Consider the following 20,575-nt stretch of genomic DNA (forward strand, 5'->3'; position numbering starts at 1 on the left):
CTCGTTGAGAAGGAGGGTTATCTTCCTCAACAAGTCTTTAATACAGATGAAATGGGCCTCTTTTGGAAAAGAATGCCTAGGTGAACATACATCAGAAAAGAAGAGGCCTTGTTGCCTGTTCATAAGCCTGTGAAGGATAGGCTTTCTCTGCTATTGGGGTCCAATGCCTGTGGTGATTTTAAATTTAATCCAATGTTGGTTTACCACCCAGAAACTTCCAGAGTTTTTAAACAGTAAAAGGTCATCAAAAGCAGGTTGGGTGTCTTCTGGTGGTGTAACAAGGAGGCCTGGGTGACAAGACACCTCTTCAGTGAATGGGTATTTGAAGTGTTTTGTCCTTCTGTCAAAGGTTACTTAGAAAAAAAACAAACTTCTTTTAAAGGCACTGTTAATTTTGGATAATGCTCCAGGTCATGATCCCCAACTTGCCTGATCTCTGGAGGAGCAATTTAACTTCATTACTGTCAAATTTCTCCCACCCAATACCACCCCTCTGCTTCAGCCGATGGATCAGCAAGTGATTGCCAACTTTAAAAAAAGTTGGCAATCGCTTGCAAAGTGCTTTGAAGAGACTTCAGGAGACAGAGCTATCGCCTTAAAAGAATTCTGGAAGACCAGGTTTAACATCTTAGACAGTGTACAAATGATTGTCAGTTCTTGGAATGAAGTTTCAGCTCAGTGCCTCAAAGCAGCCTGGAAGAACTTATGCCCTTCAGTCAGTCATCCATGATTTTGAAGGATTTTAAGCTGAAGGTGCTCCATAGCAGGAAATTATCACTCTTGATGAGTCCTTGGCTCTAGAGATTGATGCGGCAGATGTGGAGGAGTTAATTGCAGACCACAGAAGGGGGTTGACAACAGAAGAGCTCCAGGAATTAGAGCAGATGGGCGAGCATGACAGTGGAGTTGAGGAACATGAGGAGGATGATCGTGTAGCAACAACTCAAGAAATTTAAGGACGTGTGCTGCATGGGATATTGAGAAGCGGACAGAAAGAAAAAACCCAGATATTGAAACCATTGAATTGATGACCTGCAAATTTGAAGATCAGGTATTAAGTTATTTCAAGAACCTTCAGAGAAAGCGCCAAAAGCAAACCACTTTGGACAGTTTTATACCATAAGTAGCAAGAGGCAGCGATCGGAAAGAACACCAGATCCTGAAGGTTGTCCTGATATTTTGATGGTAAAAGATTCTCTTCTAGCTCCATCACCACACCACAGTTGACACAGCTTTTCCAATGTAAGTTAAATGAAAATTACGATTTTTGTTTTTTTAATGTTTATTATTATCAATTATCATTTTAAACATTTTTTTTTTTTTTTTTTGGGAGAAGGGAATAAGTAAAAATGTGTGGCACTATCAGCATTTTTTTATCTTTTTTATTTTTGTTTAATTTGTATCATGCTCTACTGTTTATTCCAGTGTATTAGATGCACCACAACTTAAGGGCGAGTTATTCAGTAGATTATTCAAAATACAGTATTCAGTATTCTACATAAAACTAATACAATTTCTATTATAAAAATTACCTTTTACAGAGATAATAGCTTAGTTATATAGTGAAAATTTCAACTTCCGAGTACTTGGAACAAATTATCAAAAAAAACGGTGTGTTATTGGGTTCGTAATTACGATATTTTTATGATATGATGGTGTCTCTGGAACAAATTAATATTGTAGTGGGTGTCCACTGTATTAGGCAAAAATTTATTCCAATCCACATATTTCTCCTTCAACCATTCTTTACAGTTGAAAATTATACCCCTTTGTGTGTTTTATCTGAGATAGGATAAAGATGCTGCCAGCATTTAGTTTATTTAACCCTTTTAAAGCCTTCTACACTTCAGCTAGGTCATCACACGTACCTACTTTCTGGAGACTGCAATTTACAAAACCCCTGCCTTTCTTGGTAAGAATATCCTTTTGTACCCCCAACTAATCTTGCTGTTTTCTGCACCCATTCCATCAGATCTGTGTTTTTACTAAAATAAGGTTTCAAGGGTGTTTTTAAAATTTTTTGGACCTTACAAACTTTTGTAGCATCCATGCTTCACCGGGTACAAGCTGTTTCGGCTGCACATGGAGGACCAACATCATATTAGGTAGGTCATAATGTTTTGGCTCATTGGTGTATGTTTGGAGTGGGATTAAATTTTTAAAAATTCATTGTTTAGTTTTTCAGTTGGACAGAACTCAATGTAATTACTGAAGCTTGGATGTTCAATTAGTGTTATTATGCCTATTTTCTGTTTTTGGAATAAGTGTCTTTTCCTCCATTATTTTGTCTGTTTTTGTCCATTCATATGCTTGAACCAGTGTATGGATTTTCCAGTGAACCTCAGTAGTAAATGAAATGGAAAATTTATATGTAATATGGACAAATATATATGTTGCCACAAACATATATATTTGTGGCAACATATATATTTGTTGCCACAAATATTATTTTCTGTCAAATTAACACATTTTTGTTGTTTTGACATGTTTTGCGTGGTTGATAACTTGCTGGATTGTATTTCTCAGTTCTTTTTCATATTTTTGTAATAAAAATAACAAGAATGAGAAATAGAACTGTATTTTATATTTCTCACATTACTATTGGAGTATTTCAGTGCAGTAGTTGAAATCAAATAAAAATTTAGAAGAAGAAGAAGAAATCTTTATTATACGGTAAAGGTAAAGATACAGTATATTCCCACCACGGCCAAGAGGCTTGACAAGGTTATTTACTTTACCTATGTAGGAGTAGGAGACCTGCAGAATTACTTAACAAGTACAGGTCACTGTTGAAAAAAAGCCGTGAATTATGGTTGAATTTGAAAGTGTCTGCAATTCTGCACAGACACGATAGGAGGGAGTATATGATGAGAACTTTGTCGATCAAGGAAACATTGTGCAAAGCTCAAGGGGTAGAATTTTTTCCAGCCTGGTCTGTACTTGTTAACAGGTGAGACTGCTTCTACAGGGATGGGATACACTTAAATAGAAAAGGTGCAAGAATATTTGCTGATGCTATCGAGGCAGTGTTAGGTGGGTCGGAAAACTGCTAGCTTGGGGGGGGGGTGATACAAGGACTAATAGATTAACAGTAGAAAGTGATTCTTGCGCTGCTTCTATTGGAATGAGCAGCAGCCTGGAAAACAAGATGCAGGATATTTCAGAGACTGCTGGGAGTCATTGCGGTACAAGTAAACACATGGGTTTGTGTTAGGGTAGCTAAGAACAGGAACAGGTGCATGTATACTTGTGTGTACACCAATGCTAGGAGTTTGGTAAATAAATTTGATGAATTTGAGGTATTACTCAAAACATCAAAGGCAGATATTGTTGGGATATCAGAGACGTGGTGTCACACAGATATAAGGAATGCAGAACTAGAATTTGGGGAGTACAATGTGTACAGAAAGGATAGGAAGGGAGGATAGGTTATGCTATTAGTTAAGAAACACATAAAATCCAAGGAAATGAAGCCAGTCAACATTGCTGGACAGTGCAGTGTCGAGTCAGTTTGGTATGACATAAGCATTGGGAGATCAAAATTGAGAGTAGGAGTGTGCTATAGGCCTAATGACTCTGATGAGTATAATAAGAAACTGTACAAGGAAATAGAGTGGGCCAGTAAATATTAGTATCCAGGCAGATATTGTTGGGATATCAGAGACGTGGTGTCACACAGATATAAGGAATGCAGAACTAGAATTTGGGGAGTACAATGTGTACAGAAAGGATAGGAAGGGAGGATAGGTTATGCTATTAGTTAAGAAACACATAAAATCCAAGGAAATGAAGCCAGTCAACATTGCTGGACAGTGCAGTGTCGAGTCAGTTTGGTATGACATAAGCATTGGGAGATCAAAATTGAGAGTAGGAGTGTGCTATAGGCCTAATGACTCTGATGAGTATAATAAGAAACTGTACAAGGAAATAGAGTGGGCCAGTAAATCAGAGAGTCTTATAATGGGGGATTTTAATTTCCCAGATATTGACTGGAATTTGTGGGTTGGTCACTCACACACTAGCACTTTTGTGGATTTATTGGATGATTGTTTTTTACATAAGCATGTTCGGGAGGCAACTAGAGGGAGTGTAATACTCTTGATCTGATTATCAGTAGTGATTCTTCATGCATTAAGAATCTGCAGATAAAGGAAACATTAGGTGGCAGTGATCACAGTGTGCTGAAGTGGGATTTACTCAAAGAGGTAACTACCATTAGTGGTAAAGGGAAGGGTTTTTGCTTTCATAAAGGCGACTATGATGGTCTGAGACAGTATTTAAATTCTATACAGTGGGACCAACTGATGATGTTACCAACAGCAAATTCAAAATGGGAAGCATTCAAAGAACTTATCTTGGAAGACGATACTAGGCGTTACATACCAACTAAGAAATATTGTTCAAGGTTTAGGCCTAAATGGATGCCAGATGAATTGATGAGACATGGCAGAGAAGAAAAATGCATGGGATACATATAAATTAACATGTGACACAGAAGCCTATGACAGATATAAGCTGATCTGTAACCAAGTTACAAAGGAGGTGAGGCAGGCGAAGGCAGATTACAAGAAATATTCGGCAAAGGATGCAAAGAAAAACAGCAAAGAGTTCTTTACTTATGTAAACTCTAGAAGGAAGGGGATGAATCAGATTGGTCCACTTGATATCGATGGTTCAACTGTTGATGATCCTGCTCAGGTAGCTAACAAACTAAATGAATATTTTGCATTGACATTCACACATGAGGAGTTATTCAGGGAGGGGAAGGCCAGAGGTGTATTCAACACTGGCAGTAAGCTAGATAATCTTGTAATAACTGAGAGTAAATTGGAGGAGAAATTGTTGAAGATAAACACAAGAAAGGCACCTGGGGTGGATGGGATCTATCCAGTTATATTAAAGGAGGCAGCAAAGGAAGTAAACAAACCCTTAGCCATAATTATGAGAGCTTCCTTGGACTCAGGGGAAGTACCCATAGACCGGAGATGTGCAAATGTGACCCCAATTTACAAAGGAGGGTCAAAGGCTGACACAAGTAATTATAGACCTGTGAGTTTATCTTCTGTTCCAGGAAAATTAATGGAGGCACTGGTTAAAGAAGCACTGCAGAATCATCTAGACAATACTTCAGTTATAGCTCGGACATAGCATGGGTTTGTTGCACATGGAAGACTGCTGCACAAATTGGAGCAGTGTTACATTGGAGGCAAATTGCTGCTGTGGATAGAGAGATGGTTGAGTGGGAGAAGACAAAGAGTGGCAATCAATGGAAACTGCTCATCACCCCCAGGGGCTCACATCTGGTGAGTATGGGCTTGGCATACTCAGGGTCCCGAGCTGGATATCATCATTGTTCTCTTTCTTGGTGATTCCCTTCTATTTCTGACCCCCCCCCCCTTCTCTCTCTCTCTCTCTCAGGGTTAACTCAGAATTTTTTTTTTTTTTTTTTTGGCTGGTGCAGCAAAAGCCTCAGGCTTCCTTGTACCATATGGCTAATTATAATAATAATAATAATAATAATCATGGACTAATGCTATTAGTGGAGGCCCTCAGGGTTCAGTGTTGGGTCCATTATTGTTTTCTGTATTTATAAATGGTATTGATGATGATATATCAAGCTTAATGGCCAAGTTTGCAGACGATACAAAGGTTGTCAGGGTTGTTAAGGACACTACTGACGCTATGCTGCTGCAACAGGATCTGGAAAGGTTGAGCAGATGGGCTAAGAGGTGGCAAATGAAGTTTGACATTGACAAAAGTAAAGTACTACATATGGGAAACAGCAACCCCAGAGCAATGTATCAACTCTGTGGTACTACACTGACAGTGGTAGAAAATGAAAAGGACCTGGGGATAATTGTGCAGGCAGATATGAAGTTCTCTGAGCAGTGCAGATGGGCTACAAGAGTAGCTCATGGTGTTTTGTCAATGATATAAAGGAATTTTTCTAACAGGGATAAGGAGGTGATTATTCCCTTGTATAAGGCAATGGTCAGGCCACACCTTGAGTACTGTATACAGGTCTGGAGGCCTCATTTCAAGAAGGATGTAGAGCTGCTGGAACGAGTACAGAGAAGGGCAACAAGATTAGTGAATGGAACAAAGGGGGTGCTCTTACGAAGAAAGGCTTAATTTTGCAAATTACAGTGTCTGGAGACAAGGCACCAGCGAGGTGATCTGATAGAGGTGTATAAAGCCTTGAATGGTTTGAGCATGCTCAATGCTGATGGGATTCTTCCTCTCACTCAGAATAATCACCTGAGAGGGCATAAATTGAAATTGAGGAAAAACAGATGTAGGTTAGACGTGCGGAAATTTGCCTTTAGCCAGCGGGTAGTTGGTTTGTGGAACTATCTTCCATCCCTTGTTGTGGAAGCTGATAGCCTAAATAAATTTAAGACTCAGCTGGACAGGTATTTCAAACGAATGGAGGGGTGAAATGGAAGTGGTTTTTTTTTTTTGGCTGATGTTGCATAAGCTTGCTTTCTTGCATCATATGCCTCTACTAATGCTAATGCTATGTTCGAAATCATATCAAATACACTTTACCTGCATTTGATTTTGATTGTGGAGAGGCTTTCTGCTTTCACTGTTGGGCTGAGCCTCACTCCAACTACTTGGAATAAGGCTTATGCTCAACTTAGAAACTAATACCACTATCCACTATCCTGCATAAGTTATTAATATATTTTTAAATTATATAGCATCACCTAAATTCACCCATCTTATCTGAGAAAATGCCATAATTGATGATGAGAAGAAAGGCTGGTAACAAAGAAGATATGGTATTGTCTCAGATGGCATTATCTCAGTTTTTGTTTGATCTATGCCAAGTTTTGACTGATACCATCTTTCCTGTTTGGAAAATTGAAAATCATTTTGAAAGTTTTTTTGGAAAAATTCACAATTTGATCAAAAAAAGAACACATTCCAAGGGAGTGTACATTAAGAAAATATTATCTTGACACATTTTATGCTCTTCTTTGAAGATAATAACTAGGGATGAAACTGCCAACAGAAATATTTCTGTTCCATTGATGAGATGACCAGTACTCTGAGGAGATATTTTCAAATGTGATCATTGGAACCCTGGAGGCCTATGGGCTCTCAAAGCAATATCTCCTTACATCTTAACTACACCACTCCCTGGTTATGATGCTGTTATTTATACTGCAGATTCGGATATACTCCAGATCTTTTTGCCGTTGAAAGAAATTCTGAGAAAAGTATTAACATTGCTTTTTGATTTTTGAGGTGAATTACAGATGCAAGCTACGTTTTGCATTTTTCAGATTGTGATGTTCCTGAATTTCTAAAGCTGTTGACTTTACAGGAAATAGCATATAAAAGTGGTATTGCTTGGGAGAGTATTTGGAAAGATTCAATTCAAAATTGTTGGAGAAAAGTGGTTTTCTGAGAACAGCTGATGAAGAGAATCAGACAGTGACAAATTTCTATTCATTGTATCTGCAGGCAGTTAGAGATATCCTCGAGGAGCAGGAACTCACGAAAGAATATGATTGATCATTGGGTTGATATTGACAAAGAATAATTAGTGTGTCACTTATTAACAGACAAAAGCATTGTTGAAAGTGTCACCAACAAGGAAAGGATGTGGAAATGGAAGAACTAGGGGAGGAGCCTGTTCATGTTCCCACAGATCAGGAAGCAATACAAGCCTTAGAGAGGCTATGATTGGATGGTTAGAGGCACAACAGGAAGTTGAGCAAGTAAAGATTTTGCAATTAGTGTCGTTAAAAAATATATTTCAAAAAAGATTCTCCTGTAAAAGACAACAAAAAATTACACACTTTTTAAAGAAATGATAAAATAAATTGCTTGAATTTTTTTATGTTGACTTATCACAACATGCTATTTGTGAAATAAAGGATTTTTGAAAATTTTGTTCATATATTTAAGTATTAAAAATTTTAATTGTTTTATCAATCACTGTTCAGATAACCTGTGTGCATTTGTGGTGTACAAAGTGTGAATACAGTATTTTATATGCTGTAAATAACAAATTCATATCATGCAGACTACTTTGCTATTCACTTTATTTCACATGGGTTTATTTTTTACTTATTAAAAAATATTGAATGCAAAGCCTGTTTATCATGCTCAATAGTGTAACAGTTAAAGGATTCTTAGAAGTCTAGAGAATCGATAAGTTAGAGAAAAATTGTAGACCTTCATTATAGTGCAGTTGTCTTATAATGCAGGTCATAGTCAGCCCCTGAAATCCCCGCAGTATAACGGGGGGGGGGGGGGGGGTACAATAGCCGAACTGTTACTCAGTATTTTACATTTGCTGTTTCTGTGCTTTGGCTTGATGGAATCAAGTGTGATAACATACTACTATTCTAACCACCATTGCTCCTTACATAAAGAGGGCTGCAAGAACTCTTAAAATTGTTTTCCCTTCTTTGCTTTACTTGACTTATTTAACATAAAGACTCCATAGAATTGAAGAGGAAGTACTTCGTTTATTTTCTAATGTTGACTTACTGGTGTCTAGTAGTAAGAAGATTTTTTAAAAAGAAAAAAAAATCTGTTGCATCTAGAGGTGGTTAAGGAATTTGCATCTAAATTTACATTGCGTCCTCACCATGTTCTTATTACCAGGGGCACATGGTTGTCTTCTGTAGTTTACCTATGCAAAAAATTTTAAAAAGGCAAAAGACTTTTTTGGCATCTTGACAACCTTTTATTCATTGCTGAACAGTAAATAAGCTTGATGTGTAACACAATCATACAAATTTACATAATTTGTACAAGTCAACATAAATGCTGTTATATTACAGTGTAACACTAATATATTTTAATATAGTTAACTGTTCTTGAGGAAGTCTTGTAAGTGCTGTTTCTTTTAAGTGATTTTAATTTTCTTTTCAAGAGTTAGGCGTGATCACATTCACCGAGAGCCAAAACATTACGAACAGTCATCATATAAATTGAAGCAATTGCAGATGCACTACGGTGCGTGCGTGGGTCGGGACATGGTATAAAAAACACCTGATACTGAGCTCCGTTAATCGGTGTTACTGTTGTTCTTCAGATGAGAAAGGCAGCGAACTTAAGTGAGTTTGACAAAGGCCAAATTGTAATGGCCCAGACAACTGGGTAAGAGCATATCCAAAACGGCACAGCTTGTGGGATGCTCATGGACAGTACCTACCGAAAATGACCTGAGAAGAGAAAACCCACGAATCGCCGGTGAGGTGTTGGACGACCACGGCTCATCGATGCTTGAGATGAGCGAAGGCTCTCTCCCAGATGGTACATGGCAACAGAAGGGCGACTGTGGTGCAACTCGTGGTAATTGGAATGCTAGTGACAGGAGTAATGTGTCACAACATACAGTACGTCGAACCCTGCTGAAAATAGGACTGCGTAGCCGCAGGCTGCTCTGAGTGTCCATACTAACCACGGTTCACTGATGGCAGCTCTACAATGGACACGCGAGCATCGAAACTGAACCTTGAGTGATTGGAAGAAGGTCGTCTGGTCCAATGAATCACGTTTCCTGTTGCACCATGTGGATGGCTGAGTAGGTGGACGTGGGGAAGTGATGGCGCCTGGATGCACAATGGGACAAAAACAAGCCGGTGGCATGCTTTGGGCGATGTTCTGCTGGGATACCCTGGGTCCAGTCATCCGTGTGCCGGGCACTCTGACATCTACCACCTACCTAAACATTGCTGACCAGGTAAACCCTTTCGTGGCAACGGTCTTTCCCTTTGGCAGTGCTGTCTTTCAGCAGTATAATGTGTCATGCCACATTGCCCAGATTGTTCGAGACTGGTTCGCGCAACATGAAGAAGACTTCCAGGTACAGGTTGACCATCATTAATCCGACTCCACCGCTAATTCGGACATAATTTCCGCGAATGTAATTTCAAATTTCCCAGGTCAGCACACCGTCCTGCCGCTACTGTTTTGGTGGCATTGGTTGCAGCATCAGCTGTTGGCACGAACTTGTAAACACTGGCAAGCCATTTCTACTTGTTTTTCTGCATTTATTATTATAATCTGCTCATATTTGGAACCAGCCATGGTTCCAATGCATAAAGGAAGTGTCTCTCGTGGTGTAAAATGCAAACAACATACATTGTCCATAACAGATAAAGTTGAACTTCTGAAAAAACTCAACAGCGGTGTTTCTTTGAGAAGTTTAACTCTGCTTAGTTGTAAATTCCAGCAATTTCTCTCAGTTCCTCTTATTTTAGTAATTTTCTTTTAGCCATTCCTTTTAGATTTTTTTTTTTTTTTTACAACACACTTGTACAAACTTGCGGAAAAACACAACACAATATGATGGATAATACAGTGCGCTAACGAACTTGTTTTCACAAAATCTCTAACAGTACTGACAAACTTATTGCGATGTTTGAGAGTTTATTTTATTGTAATTAGTTTTATTGCAACGTTTGCAATAAACTAATCACAAATGACTTTCATATGTATGCCATAATAGTGTCACATGCGTGGCTGACACAGCTTCTCAATGCCAACATGGCCCCTACTGGGCCATGTTGGCCACATATGCGACATAAAAAAAAAAAAAAAGACTTTTTTTTGATATTTTAAGTGAAAAAATGACAACACTGACATTTCAATATTTATTTTAGAATTACTAATCAAATTATTTGCTAAATATTTTTTGGTCCCAGGGAATTTTTTTCTTAAACTAGCTAGGCAGTCAATGTGTTAAAGGTAGGATGATGTGGTTAGCTGTTAGGTAAACTGTATGTGCTAAAATAACCACCGATGATCCGGCACCCTATAGGTGGCAGCACCTCCATAGCCAGGTGGGCAAGAGCAGCAGTGCGTGCACACGCTTCTTGATTAGACCGGGGTTCGAGTCCGTAACCACCAAATACGGAAAGGTCAGGGAATGACTACCGTATATCCCTGAAGCAGTATGGCCTTGCTAATGCTCCTAAAAACCAAATAACTAACTAACAAATAGCAACCCATAGGTCCCAGCGCTTCCGGATTAGTGTCGGTCAACCTGTATTGCCCTAGCCTCCAAATTCCCCAGACATCAATCCCATTGAGCATCTGTGGTTTGTGTTGGAACAGCAACTCCGATCTGCAGTGTCTCAACCACGGACCTTACAGGAGTTAAAGGATCTGCTGGTTATGTGTTGGTACCAGATACCACAAGATACATTTAGAAATCTTGTAGCGTCCATGCTTCACCAGGTATGAGCTGTTTTGGCTGCACGTGGAGGACCAACATCATATTAGTTAGGTGGTCATAATGTTTTGGCTCATCCGTGTATATCCAGAGGTAATTTGTTGACTAGTCTTAACAGTTCTGTTATACTAGTTGTGGCTGTAATTGGGTCACAATGTCAACAATGTCAAAAACACTGAGGAGCCTCTTAGACTTTTTTGAGAAGCATTAGAAGTGATTGCCAAGTTAGATAACAACTGTTATTTTGCCATTTATTATTTTATTAAACAATATCCAGAGGTTAGTCTTCAACAAGAATAATCTCTGGGTATTTTTTATTTCAGCTTTATTTCTTGTGCACTGTACTGACTCTAATCTAAAATTTTTCACACTAGTCGGTATCATAATCAAGATCTCTTCTGTAGCACAAATAACATGTTTATTTTATTTTATTTTTTAAAATTTTATTTCTGTTATTTGGTAAGCAAAATATAGTGACCGACAGGGCTGGATTTACATATAAGCTAAACAAGCTACAGCTTAGGGCCTCACATTACAAGGGGCTTGCTCCATCTTAAAAAAAATCTTTTTTTTTAATATTGTCACAGGTGAACTGTAAGAGAGAAGGGCCTCATACGTGTTATAACTTAGGGCCATAACAAGTTTAAATCTGCCCTGGTGGCCAAAACTGGGAAGCATGCGTAAGAGTAGCTTTATCATATATTTTGTAAAGTAGCAGAGAAGATATCAGTGATGTGATGATCTTTAGATAATCTTTTTAAAAATCCAAATTTTTATTTATTTATTTTTTTTTCCCATTATTATGTGGGGTCAGCGTTTTTATTGTTTTGGCATGCAATTTTTACGACCGGATGCCCTTCTTGACGCCAACCCTCACCCTTTATTCGGGCTGGGAATATGCAGTGGTCATTCCCTGACCTGCCGCATCCTCCGTATTTGGTGGGAACGGGCTCGAACCCCGGTCTAATCAAGAAGCGTGTGCTATGCACTACTGCTCCTGCCACCTGGCTACGGAGGCACCAAAAATCCAAATTTTTATAAGGCTGCATTTATCATGCTTGTGTATAACTCAAAAGATGTAATTTTCTTGAGGTGACCACTCCCCAATTTTTTTTTTTTTTTATGGAACTAACCGTTTTGATAATTTTTTTATTGTTAGTGTAAAAAGAATTGTATTTCTTGTGTACATTAGCAAAACATCAGTTCACAATTTTCATCATTCACCATTTGAGTTTGTATGACCTTCTATGGCTTTCTGCAAAGTTTCATTCAGTAGATTGCATTTTGTTTAGTTTCCTATATTTGTTTATAATGGTGTACATTTTTATAGCTTTCATAGTTTGAGGCTTTTGCTCTGAAATTAATTATGTTAAGTTGTGTATAGTTTAATTTGAGCAAAGATATTTATGTTGATTCTGTGATGATACCTGTGGGATCCTTGAGATGATCCCACAGTTATCATTACTAGGACCCACTTCGTGTTTGAATTTTTCTCTGGCCTTGCCTTTGTAAAGCATAGTTAGAAGTTTGTCTTCTAGATAATTGGGAATCCATTTGTGTGCTTTGCCTCTAAGGCCATAAGAGTAAAGTTTATCTGGTAGTCTCTTAGGTATTATAGTGCCAAAGCCTTTCCTTTTATGTCAGAAACTGTAACAGTAATGTTTCAGTTCCTGACATAAAAATTATATCTAAGCCATTTGAGGGTGTGCCCTTTGAAGATGCCACATACATGATCTGATAAGTTCAGTCTTGTGAAATTGAATAGTTGACTCATCACCACAGGGTCAATAGTTTTTAATACAGAAATCGGTAATGAGGTGTTAAGCCTGCTTAAAAGCAAGTCAGTTTATGCCAGTTGAAAAAGATAGTTTTATTATGTGAAGTAGTGTGACTTTTCCAGTATTGGAATTAATGCACTTTCATTACACCAATGTATTTAATGGAATCTGGGCTTTTAAGACACCTTATCTCCTACTAAAGGTTGCATTAAGAAGTACATTATAATTAATTGGTATCGAAGTCTGAAAGAACATCTTCATAGTTCCTGGTTGTGGCATCAACTGCATTTCTTTTGTTTTATTCTTTATAAATGCTCTTAAAGTTGTAAGCAGAGTAATTTACATTGGCCTTTAGTTTGCTTGAAATATTGTGGAAATTTGCAGTATTTTTTTTTAGAGCTAGAGATGAATTTCATATCTTTTAGAAAAAGATATGAAATTCATCTCTATTTTTTATTTTAATTTTTATCTCTAGTCGTTATGTTTGAAAAATTACTTTACTTCTTAATGTAGATTAATTATAAAAGAAAAATTATTTTTTCTCGTATTTCCACTGAACCTTTTTTTTTTTTTTTTTTTTTTAATCTGTGTATTAGTTTTCTTTGAGAACTATTGAGGACACTTTGTAGTCCTTTGTACAAAGTGGGAAAAGTGGAGTGATAGATTTATTGATTTGTATATAGACACAAGTTAATAGCAGATTCAGTGTCTATTATTCAATATTGGATTCCAGCCATAACCATTTTAATGTCTTATTAAGCTCCACACACTTGGCTCGTTTGTGGTTTAAACCCATCTCTTCCACCTTTTTTTAAACTGGGGATGGTCATTGTTAGTGAGAAAGATAGCATGTTGTAATAAGATTTGAAAAATGAGACAGAACTTGAACCAGAAGTGGGAATTTGTAAATATAAGATCCAATAATTTGGCATTTTCTGGTTTATTACTTCTTTGAAGTATTGCAATGAAACTATAACTATAAGTACCTTGTGTACTAGGATTTCCTTGTTTCTACTGAGAATATTCCATCTACAATTTGGCATGGTGAATCTAGAGCAGTCTCATTATTACCTTCTCAATTTGAGATACTGGCAAAAGATTGAAACAAGAATGCATTGTTTGTTGTTGTTGTTGGAATGTTAATTCACTTACATTACGCTACTAATTCCAATAAGTCTGAAATATATTCTTCTTCCATTTCAAGTGTTTGCATGGATGAGTTGCTGTTTGCAGAAATGGAACAAGCATAGTAAGCATAATCTTGGAATAGTAGTAGAAGGCAAGTGTCAATTAGTATTAGTGATGACAAATGATGCAAAAAAAGCAAGCTTATAAAGCATCAGCCAAAAAAAAAAAAAAAAATGCCCCCATCACCTAGCCATCCCCTGCAATAATCTGTCTAGTCCTTCCTTGAATTTATTCAGTCTACCCACCTCTACAACGACAGATGGAAGCTTGTTCCAGCAATTAACCACTGCTGGCTAAAGGAGCACATCTGCCCTTCAACCATCCTTCCACAATTTGAATTTATGCAAAATTATATTTTACACCCAGTTCCTTTGTTAATACATCATAGTATCCAGTCAAATTGGTCAGACAAGACCATCCCTTAACAAAACCATGCTGTGACTGCATAATTGCATTCCTATCTAGATGGTCCTACATTGTCTTTAGCCAGCGACTCCATTATTTTCCCTGAAATATAAGTTAAGCTAACTGATATGTAATTATTCATGTTACTTTTTGATCCTCCTGTGTGAATTGGGGATACATTCACACATCTCCAGTCCATAGGGACCATCTCTGAATCCAAGCATCTTTGGATTTAGAGATTTTGCTTATCTCCTTTTCCGCCTCACTTATTGTAAATGGATAGATCCCTGCCACCCCAATTCAGGCACCTTTTTTCCTTTTTTTTTTTTTTTTTTTATGTTAAGCTTCAACAATTTTACCTCCACTTTCCTCTTAGTTATCACAAAATTATTTAGCTGCTTGTTAGATTTTGATGAACTTCTGGCATCCTCTCCCTACAGAATTCCCCCATTTGCAAATGTTGACGCAAAAGACTTACTCAGTTTGTCAGCAACCTGAGCAGGATCATCAACAGTTAAACCATCGACATCAAGTGGACCAATGAGATTCAACTCCTTCTACTGTTAATGTAAGTGAAGATATTTTTGCATTCTTTGCCAGAGAATTCTTGTAATCTGCCTTAGCTTTTTCTCATAATCAGCCTCCCATGCATTTTTCTTCTTTGCCATAAGTCTCATCAGTTCATCTGATATCCATTTAGGTCTAAGACTGGAATGTTATTTCTTAATTGGTATGAAAAGCCTTGTAGCTTCTTTGATTACTTCCCTGATTGCTTCCCCTTTAGATTTTGCTTTTAGTAACATCATCAGATGGTTGCATTGTATAGAATTTAAAAACTGCATAACTGCATTCTTTGTCTAGTCCTTGAATTTATTCAAACTACCCACCTCTACAACAACAGATGAAATCTTTCTGAGACCATTGTAGTCACCCTTATGGAAGCAAAAGCCCTTTCTTTTCCTCTTGACAGTAGTTATGTCTTAAAGTAAATCCCCCATCAGTACACTGATTACTGCTACCCAGTGGACCTTTTACCTGCAGATTCTTAATGCATTTAGTATTGCTGCTGATAATTATATCAAGTGTAGTGATAATTAGTTAGTGTGTGAGTGACCAACCCACTATTTCCAGTCAATATCTGGAAAGTTAAAATTCCCCCTTATAAGACATTCTGATTTACTGGCCCACTCTATTTCTCTGTATATTTATTTGTTATACTCATTAAGCCTATAACACACTCCTACTCTCATTTTCTATTTCCCATGGTTATGTCAACACCAAACTGACTCAATCTTGCACTGGCCACCCATGTCGATTGGATGCACTGTCTTAGATTTATTATGCTTCTTAACTAAGAGAACTTGCTAATGCTCCTAAAAACCAAATAACTAAGAGAATAACCCCCCTCCTGTCCTTTCTATACACATTGTACTCCCCATGTTCAAATTCTGTATCCCTTATGTCTGAGTGACACTATATCTCTGATATCCCTACGTCTGCATTTGAGGCTTAATCAGTACTTCAGATTTATTTACTATGCTCCTAGCATTAGTGTACCTACAAGTATACATGCACCTGTTCTTACTTTTACTCTAACACAGCCCATGTATTTACTTGTTCCATAGCAGGGCTTGAAATCCCTAACACCTTGCTTTCCAGGCTGCTGCATGTTCCAATAGAAGTAGTGCAAGAATCATTTTCACCTCTGCCTGTGGCTCTAGTTAATCTATTAGTATGCTTATCCCCTCAAGCTATCAGTTTCCTGACCCACCCAATACTACCTTGATAGCATGCAAATATTCTTGCTCTCCTATTTAAGTGTATCCCATTCCTGTGAAAACAGGCTTGCTTTCTTGTTAATGTGCACAGACCACTCTGAGAAAAATTCTTCCCTATTAGCTTTGCACAGTCTCTCCAGGATGAAATTGATTGACAAGGCTCTCAACGTGTGCTCACTCCTATTGTGTATGGGCAATTGCAGCCACTTTCAAATTTATTCCTAACTTGTGACTTTTTCCTAACATTGCCCTGTACTAAGTAAGTCCTCAGTTCATTTACTTCAGAAAATAGCAAGTGGCTAACTACTTTCTACTAGGGCTATGGAATTTATCAATACTGAGTGCAAGTTAAAGAAAAATTAATTGAGGTATTCTCAGAGTTAGTAAGGATCTGTATCTATGTAGAACTATTATTTTTTTGTATGATTTAATTTCTTAATTCCAAAGCGTAAATTTTTACTTCACATTCACATAGTACATCATTTGACATTTGCAAATTTGGCATTGAAAATCTGCAAAAAGTTCAAAAAAGAGCACAGTAAAAAGTACACTAAAGGAGTCAGAAAAGGACTCAGTTTTAAGGAATTAATACTACTACTGGCTATAGTTAAAGCAACATTTTAAATTACCACTGGGAAATCTGGATTTTGTTAAGAACTGTCAAAGTTGGGATCCTCCATGACTCAGGGAGAGCTTGGAGGATATAACTGTTAATAAAACTTATAGTAATTGGGATATTTTACCTTTTTTTTTTTGCATACTGCAGCTGACCATATTTTTTTTTTTTATCTAAGAGCTTTGATCATGTGTCACATGATCAAAGGGGCTCATGGCTTACACATATCAGATATGAAAATTTTAAATATTATCTGATAGCATATGGTAAGTTGATGGTTGAGAACAGCTTCCAAAAAGGTATCTATTAGTACAAATTTGAACTTAAGAATCAAGGTGAAAAAATGTAAATTACTAAACATGTGAACTTCATTCCAACACATTGCTAATAATTTGGATGAAGGGCATGTTTTCTGTATGCATCATGAAACACTGCTGTCGAAATCTCTTATTTTTTGTTACTAACTTTTCAGATTTATATTTCTATCACATCACTTGAAAAGAATAAGATTTTTTATTGAAATCTTTTTTAATCACTGATGTGATTGAAATTAGCTCTGCTCCAAGCAATATGGATCATGCTCTATGTGAAAAATGTGTTGGAACACTGGATAGTTGTTTATATTCTTGAAATTGATTTTATTAATTTTAACTGATTTAATTTAATTAAGATTCATGTTTTAAATAATATACTTCCAGTCATCTCAGTTGAAGAAGAATGAAAATATGGTCACAAAAACATATCTCATGAAGCATGTTTCTCTGATGGGAGGCGAAGTTTCAAATTTGAAAATTAAGAAATTTCTTGTTATGTGGAACAAATTATAGCAAATACTATCACAATAAATCTTAATGATAGCATTAAGGATGTTATGTCTTTATATAATGATATCATATAGATGTGATTTGTTTGTATTGTTTTATCCTGCATTAACATTTGGCTTAAAATAAAGCCATATGTCCATCTACCTTTTCTGGTATTTTGAATATTTGTTTGTCTTTTTTATGGCTTCTTATTATATAAACATCCAGGCTTTAATTAAACAGATTACTGTATAATTTTTTAATCTGTATTAAAATTGGAATATGCAGTGTTCATTTTTTTCATCTACCTTTTCTGGTATTTTGAATATTTGTTTGTCTTTTTTATGGCTTCTTATTATATAAACATCCAGGCTTTAATTAAACAGATTACTGTATAATTTTTTAATCTGTATTAAAATTGGAATATGCAGTGTTCATTTTTTTTCTCTTTTCTATAGGTAATTTCTCCTCTTTAAAGAGAAGAAAAAATGGGAGTTGTTCATGCCAAAGATGTTCAAAACATTACTGGAGTGAAAAAGGAAAAATGGAAGCCATTGAATGAAGTAGTTACAAGAGTGGATAAAGTTCACATTGATGGGGTTGGTCGTACTAAAGATGATATTCTTGTCAGAGTGGTAAGAGAACTTTTCCAAGCTTATGACTTTGAACAAGTAGTTTTAAAAGCTCAGAATGTTAAGACACAGTTAGAAACACTTGGAGCATTTAAAACTGTTGATATTTTAATTGACACTAGTGATGGCCCTGAATCAACTCCAGATGGTCTGGAAGTAACATTTCAGGTTAAAGAAAAACGTCCAGTGCTGGGGAACCTCAACACCCTTGTAGGTAATAATGAAGGAAGTCTGCTTTTTGGAGTATCCTTTCCTAATGCATTAGGAAGAGGTGAAAATTTTCAGTTTGAGTATCATCATGGTACAAAACGCTCTTCAGGATTTGGTGCTCTAACTACTAAGCCTCTTTTTCTTGGATGGACAAAAGCACGATTTAATGGAATGATATTTGGAAAGTCTGCTGACTTTCCATGGAGCAGATTTCAAGATATTAGTAAAGGTCTTGTTGCTGAGGTTCTCTTTGAATCAGCACCACAAATACGCCACAGCTTGCGGTGGGAAGGAGCATGGAGAAATGTGAAGTGTCTCTCAACTCTGACACCATTTGCTGTAAGAGAAGAAGCTGGACATAGTCTAAAATCATCAATAAAACATATAGTAACTGCAGACTATAGGAATCATTCTGTTTTGCCTTCTGATGGAAGCTTTTTTCAACTTACTCAAGAATTTGCTGGATTAGGTGGTAATGTTGGCTTCCTAAAACATGAAATGCACTATCAGATCAATAAGCTTTTATTCTATGACATGGTTTTGCAAGGGAGTTTTATGGCTGGTTTGGTACGAACCATGGGTCAAGATAAATCAGTAAGAATTAATGATAGATTTTTCCTGGGTGGGCCTCTCACTTTGAGAGGTTTTGAAATGAATGGTATTGGACCCCATAGTAGTGATTGTGCCTTAGGAGCAGAAGTGTACTGGGCCAGTGCCCTTCATTTGTATACACCACTTCCATTTAGACCTTGGAAAGCTGTTCTTGATCGAGTATGCCGTACACATTTATTTTTAACTACTGGCAATATTGATAATTTTGTTTTTACTAGTGACTACCATCAAGATTTAATGACTCTCTTAACAAACACACGTTGGTCATTTGGTGGTGGACTAGTTTTGTGTTTAGGTGATGTAGCAAGATTTGAACTGAACTACTGTATACCTTTTGCTTATAGAAATGAAGACAGGACAAGTAGAGGTTTACAGTTTGGAATTGGCCTGAACTTTCTTTAAATGAAATAAATTTAATAGTAATAGTAACTGCTGTAGAAGTGAAGCTATATTTTATATGGTTTGTAATAGGAACAGTAGCATGTTTTAATTAAATCTATGTATGTAAAGATCTGTCCAAGTTAGATGTGTACATCTATTTTCTTTTTGAAAACAAATAATAATATTGGAACTGTATTTAAAGTTTTGTACTACTAGTACAAACATACACTGATATTTGTACATGGGTAGCAAACATGTTCCAAGTACTCTCAAAATACAGCATTCCAAATTTCAGTCCATATCCAAACCCATTAGCATTATTTTTTTACTCGAACACAAATTAAAGAATGATGATGTTCTCAAAAATTTATTTAAGTAAAAATACATGATACAATTTTGGGTTCCATATGTGATACAATAGTGAAACTTGTTTAAGACTATCCTGTTAAAGAAGTCTAAATTGTGTGGACTTCTTAAGCAGGATAATGATAAATCTTGAGAAATATTAATTAAACTTAATTTTTTTTTCATTTAAAATATTTCCTTTAAAAGGATTTCCTGTTAAATAAGTTCATTTTGGTTATTGCAAGTTGATGTTTTACATTTGCTTTTACTGCTCCATGCATCAATCTCTCATACTGCCATGTGTGCTAAACCAGTTAAACAGTTTGATACTAATTAACTATAGTAGGTGTACTCCCCCATCCCTGGAATGGGGGAGAACCATTTCAGGGATGGGGGAGACTGTGGCTCTGACCACATACAGACCTTTGACCAGTTTTTGTATGGTCAAAGGTCTGTATGTCAAAAAAAAAAAAATCAGGCTACTATATTAATTTCCTTGCACATTGCAGGGAAGTTAAGCTAGCAGATTTACTGTTACTTTCTTGTATGTGTAAAATACTTTAAAAAAATTTATCCTTTCAGGTTATTACAAACAACAAAAAAAAAAAAAACTAACCTACCATC

At 36.6% G+C, this 20,575-nt stretch overlaps 1 protein-coding gene across 1 annotated transcript in view; it reads left to right on the forward strand.

The window, feature by feature from the left end:
• LOC150086008 (sorting and assembly machinery component 50 homolog A) overlaps positions 1–19,851 on the forward strand; it is a 43,325-nt gene extending 23,474 nt beyond the window's left edge. The window contains exon 2 of the mRNA XM_090374329.1: positions 18,230–19,851. Coding sequence (XP_090230455.1) covers positions 18,260–19,627 — 1,368 coding nt within the window. The 5' untranslated portion in view covers positions 18,230–18,259 and the 3' untranslated portion in view covers positions 19,628–19,851. The remainder of the gene's footprint in view (positions 1–18,229) is intronic.
• Positions 19,852–20,575: the final 724 nt, after the last annotated feature.

This window comes from Mastigoproctus giganteus, chromosome 5 (assembly GCF_048544385.1).
Source record: "Mastigoproctus giganteus isolate SK-2022 chromosome 5, ASM4854438v1, whole genome shotgun sequence".
NCBI classification, from domain to species: domain Eukaryota; kingdom Metazoa; phylum Arthropoda; class Arachnida; order Uropygi; family Thelyphonidae; genus Mastigoproctus; species Mastigoproctus giganteus.